Consider the following 7,500-nt stretch of genomic DNA (forward strand, 5'->3'; position numbering starts at 1 on the left):
CGCCGAGCAGCAGCAGCAGGCGCAGCAGCCGCCACACGGGAACGCCGCCGCCAAGTGACGGAGGAGGAGTTTGAAGCTCAGCTGGTCCTGGATGTTTGAAAACGTCTGACGTCAACATATTGGACTTTTCTGATTTTTTCTGTTTGTGATATAAATGCTTCTGAGCCTGTGGAGTTGAACTGAGACGTTTACAGTGTAAACATGAAGCGGACAGTAATCAGCTGACACACACACACACACACACACACACACACACACACACACACACACACACCACTGCTGAAATAATCACAGGAAACAACAAAAAACATGATTTATTTCCATAATAAAGGATTTTTTTATTTGAAGGACCTTTTCTTTCGTTTGTTTTGATCTCTGTGATTTTTCTCTTGTGTTCATACTCGACATTAAAACGTTTTAGATCCACGTCAGTGACGGAGAATAGAAACACTCATCACTGAATGATTCATGAGAGTCGTGACCACCGTGGCTTTCAGGTCTTGTCAAGATGAAGACGCCTGGAGCAGCAGCTTCATCAGGTGTTTCTGACCATGGTGTCGTTTCTTCTGTTGTCAGTCGTAGAATCTTAAAGTTCAAGGTGGGATCCAGGTCTGTTGTGACCACAGCTTCAATGTTGGAGTGAAACTCTGCTTCTGTTCATCTTTTACTCATCTTAACGAAGTGAGGAGGCTTTTATTCTGAAGGACCGGTGCCGGAAGTTGTGTGGACAACGTTTCCCGCCACTAGACCTTCCCGTCAGTGTGTGAGTGGGACGGTGTTACAGCATAAACCGTCCCCCTTACAAAATGTCCGCCCGGCCGCAGACCCGGTGGAACACGGAGCGGAGGAAGTGACGGACTCTGCGGTAACGATGCTTTTGTTGATTTTTGGTTATTAATATTAAAGTTTAGTACACAGACGTAACAAGCTACTAACTAGGTTAACGTTTGTAATCTGTGCAAGTGCGCAGTTTGAGAGTTCACGCTCATCTCATGAGGATTTAAAGAAAATATCGATTATAGATAAAAATGAAATATTTGAGTTTATCTGTCAGAGACAAATATTTTAAACTGATCTGAGGTTGAGTTTAAATACAAATGACAGAGAGTTTAAACTCTCAGGTTAAAGTTCAACTAACTCATTAACTAACCCACGTGATGTCACACTGTTACGCCTGCACAGGTGGAGGAAATATTCAAGATACACGAGGTACTAATAAAACCAGATATAAGTACTCTGATCAAAGTTCTGTTGTGTATCATGAGCTCATGTATTAATGTTCAATCAGCTGTTGCTGATGCAGTTTAAATTAACTCTTTGTTAAAAACAACTGTCTATAAATAAATGTAAATATAAAAGTCTATAAATGGTCAAAGCTTTGAAAAGTTTTAGATTCCAGTTATTTTAAATGCATTGATTAACTGAATGAATATTATGTTCACAAAGTGGCATAAAGATAAAATACTCAACTACTAATTGTAATAAAAGTAATTAGATCAGGTTTAGGCATCAACCTGTGGGCGGGGTTCTGTGTGACGTCTTAATGACGTATGTGCGTGCACAGACAGGAAGCAGAAAGAGACGAGGGGAGGAGCAACATGAGAAGATTTGATGCAGAAAACTTTGAATCTCAAAAATGATGTGAGAGAAATATTTTTTGTTTTTTTCAGCTCAGTGCACAGTTAGCTGTTAGCTCAGAGCACAGTTAGCTGTTAGCTCAGAGCACAGTTAGCTGTTAGCTCAGAGCACAGTTAGCTGTTAGCTCAGGGCACAGTTAGCTGTTAGCTGTTAGCTCAGAGCACAGTTAGCTGTTAGCTCAGAGCACAGTTAGCTGTTAGCTCAGAGCACAGTTAGCTGTTAGCTCAGTGCACAGTTAGCTGTTAACTGAGTGCACAGTTAGCTGTTAGCTCAGAGCACAGTTAGCTGTTAGCTCAGTGCACAGCTAGCTGTTAACTGAGTGCACAGTTAGCTGTTAGCTCAGAGCACAGCTAGCTGTTAGCTCAGTGCACAGCTAGCTGTTAACTGAGTGCACAGTTAGCTGTTAGCTCAGAGCACAGTTAGCTGTTAGCTCAGAGCACAGTTAGCTGTTAGCTCAGAGCACAGTTAGCTGTTAGCTCAGTGCACAGCTAGCTGTTAACTGAGTGCACAGTTAGCTGTTAGCTCAGAGCACAGTTAGCTGTTAGCTCAGTGCACAGTTAGCTGTTAGCTCAGTGCACAGTTAGCTGTTAGCTCAGTGCACAGTTAGCTGTTAGCTCAGAGCACAGTTAGCTGTTAGCTCAGTGCACAGTTAGCTGTTAGCTCAGAGCACAGTTAGCTGTTAGCTCAGTGCACAGTTAGCTGTTAGCTCAGAGCACAGTTAGCTGTTAGCTCAGAGCACAGTTAGCTGTTAGCTCAGAGCACAGTTAGCTGTTAGCTCAGGACCAACGTGTTTGTTTTGTGTCTCTAGTCGTTTGGTTTACTTTGCAACAAGACGTTGTCATAGTAACGAGCCCACTACCTACCACTGCTGCTCTGGGTGGGTGGGGTACTGAGGATGGCCAATCACATTCCAGGGGGGCTGTGCCCATTTCAGTCATGGTCTGTAGTTTAAATCCCCGCTGACTCAGTCTCAGGTTGAGGATGATGCAGCGGGTGGCGGTGGTCGGTGGGGGGGCGGCCGGACTCTGTGCAGCCAGACACATCCTGTCCCGTCCAAACAGCTTCGCCCGTCCGGTGCTGTTCGAGCTCAGCGACAACATCGGTGGCACCTGGCGTTACGAGGAGCGTACGGACGCCAGCGGACGAGCGGTTCACAGCAGCATGTACCGAGACCTCCGGTACGTTGTCATGTTTGAACCACTCAACAAATCCCAAACAAGCTGTTGTCACCTGGTTTGCTCCTGACAGGACCAACCTTCCCAAGGAGGTGATGATGTTCCCTGACTTCCCCTTCGAGCGCCAGCTGAGCAGCTTCCTGCCTCATCAGGAGGTTCAGAAGTACCTGGAGAGTTACTGCCACAGCCACAACATCTGGCCTCACATCAGGGTGAGGTCGCCCCACCATGACGTTAGATCTACTCTGAGACGCATCATCATCTCTCAATGATCAGTGAGAGAAAACAACTGAAGTTTCTTGTTTGTGGATAAATACTGAAGAAGAAGAGTTGAAGCTGGAGGCAGAACGAGTCCATGCTTCCACCAAATGATTAATTCTTCATCAGAAGTCTGTGTTTTTACGTAAAGATAAGTAGAACATCGTTAAGTTGTGAAGACGTTTGTGTTCGGCAGCTTGATTCTTCTCTGTGACTCTGACAGTTCAACACTGTGGTGGAAAACGTGAAACCTGCTTTGAAGACAACGGAGGGCGGGGCTGAGACAACATGGGAAGTGACATCATCTGACGCGTGGGGTCGTCAGAAGACTGAGACCTTCGACTCTGTCTTCGTCTGCTCGGGGTGAGACTCCACATCATGTTCTCATTCTTCTGTAAATAATGTGAATAATAATAATAATGATAATGTGTTGTTCAAGTCATTACCTCCTGTTGACACTTGGTGTCGCCAAAATGCTGCATTTGTCTGTTAAAGTGTTTGTTTACATGTCCTGCTGTTTGTTTTTGTGTTTTTTAGCCACTACTCCCACCCACACGTCCCAAACGTCCCCGGGATTCACAGCTTTAAAGGTACAGTCTGTGTTTTTCACTTCATATCATTACCGCTTGCTCCTGTGTGGAAGAAGTGTCACAGAAATAGTCATAAAACAGTAATGACAGATTGTACAATAGACGTAGGCATTCATAAATTTGATATTTTAATTTGCAATAAAACAAAGATAAAAATAATAATTATAAAAATATGTGTAAATTAAATATGAATCATCAATAAATTAAAAAAACAACATGAAACAGTCTTTAATTACATCATTTAAAAATGCATAAATTACTTAAGAAATAAATAATGGAAATTAATAATCTACTTGAAAATGTAGTTTACAAAGAGAATTAAATAGTTTGAATTAAGATTTGTTTCTTTTATTTATATAAAATTATTACTATTCAGATGTTAAAAACTTCCTGTCTCGTGTGCTTTCCTGTTTCCTGTTTGTTTTATTGAGTCATTTAGCCTCTCCTTTAAATGTCCAATCTTAATGCTAAGCTAGGCTAATCCCAACGCCTGTGCTGCTCTGTCTGTAGGAACCGTGCTCCACAGTCACTCGTACAGGTTTGCGGAGCCGTTCTCGGGTCAGTCCGTCGTGGTTCTGGGAGCCAAAGCTTCAGGGTTGGACATTTCCATTGAACTGGCAAAGGCTGGTGCTCAGGTAACAAACGCTCCTGATGTGTGAGCAGGTTTCAAAAGAAAGAAATGTCAGTGAACATTAAAATAACAGAATGTGTTTGTGACATCACAAAGTTACAGAAGTCCCGACGGCTCGTTTTAAGGCTCAGTTAACGATCTGTGTGTGATTCTCTGTGATTGAGTCCATCACTGACACTGTTTTCAGACCTGAGCTGAGTGTCACATGTCTGATGTCCATCTGTGTCTCCAGGTGATTCTGAGTCATGGTCGTCCTCGTCTCACATTCCCACTTCCTCCCGGGATTCGACAGTCCGGTCCGGTGGTGGCGATCGAGGGCGACGGCAGCGTTCGTTTCCAGGTGACCAGACTCTGCACTAATCTGCACTGATTCTGAAAGTGACCAAAACTTTAATCCAAAATAATGTAATTGGTTTGCGCATCTTTTTATTCAACATTGGACAAAACACTTGTTCTTACACATGTCGAGCTTAAATAAATGATTTGAAAGCATATTGTCATGTTTTAATCATTTGTCCCCTGTAACGAGTTTGACGTAGAAGCGATGATTCAGAGGTTCAGTAAAGAGCCGTCTGATCAAAGAGAATTTAACTTCCTCTTACAGGACGGTTCTCTGGACCGCGCTGACGTCCTGATGTTCTGCACCGGGTACAACTTCAAGTATCCGTTCCTGGATGCGGATCAGCTGGGTCTGAAAATCCAGGACCACATGGTGTCTCCCCTGTATCGCTACCTGATGCCTCCTGCCTTCCCCTCGCTCTTCTTCATCGGCATCTGCAGGATCATCTGCCCCTTCCCCAATTTCAACTGTCAGGTGAGCTGAAGCGTCGATGGCCTCATCCTCACTCAGAGTTCAGAACCAATTGGTGTCCAGATTTTCTAAATCAGGTTAACTTGTGTTTCTGTTGTCAAAGAGAAAGTTCCAGTTTGTAGAAGCTGCAGGTTGAACCAGACATTTGATTATTGATTAATATTATTTTGATTCAATAATCGTTTGGTGACAGATTCAAAGTTTAATAACGGAGAAATTCAAATCAAAGAGTTCTTTATTAGTCACTAAGGGATTTACAGGAATGGTGGATATTCATGAACAGGTTGTTCCACAGGTTTCGTCCATGATGAGATGAAATTAAATTCACAGACTGATGAGACGGAGGTTTGTTCTTTCTTTTCTCTCCGCAGGTCCAGTTCGCTCTGGCTGTGTTGGACGGCTCAGTCACTTTACCGTCTCGGGCTGAGATGGAGGACGAGGTCCTACAGGAGCTGCAGGAGAAGGTGGAGCGTGGAGTCGAGCAGCGCCACCTGCTGATCTTGGAACAAGATCAGTGGGAGTACTGCCAGATGCTGGCTCACGCCGCTGGGTTCCCACCTCTGCCTCCGGTCGTACGCAGCCTGTACGAGGAGGTGTGGCGCCAGCGACAGATTCACCCTGAAAACTACCGGCGGCTCAACTACAGGCTCGTCAGCGACACCCGGTGGGAGGTTAAACAAGCGGTCTAGAAAATCCCAAATCCACCAAACAGTTAGATTTTATACAAGAAGAACAGCTGAGCCTGAGTAACGTTAGAAAACTAAAAGTCAAACAGAGTTTTACGAGCGACGCTCATTTCAGACGCGTCTCCGTTAAGTTTCTGATTCAGTCTTTTGTCCAGTTGCAGAACTGAGCGGCGCCATCTTGAACTTTAGGTGAGCAAGAGGTTACTCTCCCATGAGCCTCGGCTGCTTTCTGCTCATTAACATGCTAACATGATGAACATCATACATTTTCTACATGCTTAGCTATTAGCATTATTAGCATGTTAGCATTTTACTTTAAGCACCTTGTTGCATGAGCAGATTCTCACAGAGCTGCTGATTTTATATTCAAGTAGTTCTAGACCATGAACAGCGACCCCTTCAGGACAATAGAAACCGAATCAATATTTAGATGATTAATGATCAGTTTTGTCTAAATGTTCTGCAGCTCATGAATTTAGTGTCTGTTGAAGTTGTTATTAAACTGATCATGAAATCATTAGTATTAATAAATCTATTGATTACAGCCTATAAACCTTTATAGATGGAGCCTAATAAGAACGTGGGGCCAAAGAAACACTCATGAACAACTTTATATATTGTGTCATTATCACTGTGAAATATTTTTAATAAAGTCAAGTGCATAACAAACTGTTAAATTAAAGAAACAGGTCAAATAAATAAAGACAGATCATTTGAAATTTTGTGTAAAGCCTTTGTTGATATTTACAGAAATAGATAAAGTCAGATCTGCAGAGTCAGAGAAGCAACGCATGTCTCGTCCATGTTCCTTGAGCTGATCAATCATTTGAGACCATGAACGAGGCCGAGGACACAACGTCAACAGACTTACATCCAGATGTTTCCATAGAAAACCTCAAAATACACCAGGTGAAAAAATGAGGTGTGACATCACAGACTGACCTGAGGTCAAAAACAACAACAGCAGCGTCCGTCATGCAGAGAGAAACATGGCCGCCGCTTTACATCACGTTCAAACGCCAGCGTCACCTTTTTTTTAAGAATCACAGAATTATTAGAGGTTCCAGAAACATTCAGTGAAGGTTTGTTTTAACTCTGAGACATAAAAACAACAAACTCAGCAACTCGCTAATCCTCATCATCACAGGGTCGAAGGTTGACTATAAAATGGTGTAATTCTCCCTTAAGCCTCCAGAGTAACAATAATTTCATGTGAATTATTATTTAGTTTATTTGCTAAAGAGACAATTATGGAAACTCTGGTCTCAAGGATTAGTGAGTTAATCAATTAGTTAGTGAATCAATCTGGTTCTAACCTGTAAACTTTCAGTTTAATTTTGTTGTAAAACGAATAAATGGTTACAAACATTTTGACTCATCTTACAACTAAAGTCACAAGTTGAACAGATCCACTTTTTATGTCCCTGGAAACACAAAGTGTTTCTTTAATTGGTTTTAAAGGTGTTGAGCTCCAGCAGCATTTACAGTTTAAAACCGGCCGAGGATCAGTGAAGCATGGATTCACTTTAACAGCCAAAACCACACCTACAATAAAACCACATTATATCCGGGTTGTGACAGTTCTGGGTGTAAACATCAGGAAATGTAAGATTCTGAGGAAATGACGTGAGGATATAAATGACTGAGTCAAGATAACACAAATCTTTATGTGAGTCATGTAATTAGTAATTTGAGGTCAGTTAATTTAAAT

At 42.6% G+C, this 7,500-nt stretch overlaps 3 protein-coding genes across 6 annotated transcripts in view; 2 read left to right on the forward strand and 1 right to left on the reverse strand.

Moving 5' to 3' along the window:
• Positions 1-340, forward strand: part of med31 (mediator complex subunit 31) — a 3,056-nt gene extending 2,716 nt beyond the window's left edge. The window contains exon 4 of the mRNA XM_034607349.1: positions 1-340. This exon is cut by the window's left edge and continues 153 nt beyond it. Coding sequence (XP_034463240.1) covers positions 1-58 — 58 coding nt within the window. The 3' untranslated portion in view covers positions 59-340.
• Positions 341-766: 426 nt separating this feature from the next.
• Positions 767-6,578, forward strand: LOC117774689 (flavin-containing monooxygenase FMO GS-OX4). Of its 4 annotated transcripts, none has more exons than XM_034607296.1 (10): positions 767-865; positions 2,607-2,816; positions 2,887-3,025; positions 3,295-3,434; positions 3,609-3,661; positions 4,172-4,296; positions 4,525-4,632; positions 4,897-5,106; positions 5,475-5,801; positions 6,024-6,578. In XM_034607296.1, exons 2-9 carry the CDS (start codon positions 2,620-2,622, stop codon positions 5,790-5,792), a joined length of 1,290 nt encoding a protein of 429 aa, XP_034463187.1. In that variant the 5' UTR covers positions 767-865; positions 2,607-2,619; the 3' UTR covers positions 5,793-5,801; positions 6,024-6,578. The 4 variants fall into 4 exon arrangements, with proteins under 4 accessions (XP_034463187.1, XP_034463188.1, XP_034463185.1 ...); XM_034607297.1 differs by having other exon boundaries at positions 826-865; positions 2,613-2,816; XM_034607294.1 differs by lacking the exon at positions 767-865 and adding an exon at positions 1,565-1,641 and having other exon boundaries at positions 6,024-6,576.
• An 804-nt stretch (positions 6,579-7,382) lies between these two features.
• The window catches only part of LOC117774687 (P2Y purinoceptor 3), a 2,187-nt gene continuing 2,069 nt past the window's right edge, over positions 7,383-7,500 (reverse strand). Inside the window, exon 2 of the mRNA XM_034607292.1 lies at positions 7,383-7,500. This exon is cut by the window's right edge and continues 1,051 nt beyond it. The gene's annotated coding sequence lies outside the window, so the exon portion shown is untranslated.

This window comes from Hippoglossus hippoglossus, chromosome 14 (assembly GCF_009819705.1).
Source record: "Hippoglossus hippoglossus isolate fHipHip1 chromosome 14, fHipHip1.pri, whole genome shotgun sequence".
In the NCBI taxonomy this organism is placed as follows: Eukaryota; Metazoa; Chordata; class Actinopteri; order Pleuronectiformes; family Pleuronectidae; genus Hippoglossus; species Hippoglossus hippoglossus.

Coding starts and splice junctions, on each gene's coding strand:
- LOC117774689 (XM_034607294.1), top strand. Junction 3,662..4,171: donor CGGGATTCACAGCTTTAAAG/GTACAGTCTGTG, acceptor CTCTGTCTGTAG/GAACCGTGCTCCACAGTCAC. Junction 4,297..4,524: donor TGGCAAAGGCTGGTGCTCAG/GTAACAAACGCT, acceptor CTGTGTCTCCAG/GTGATTCTGAGTCATGGTCG.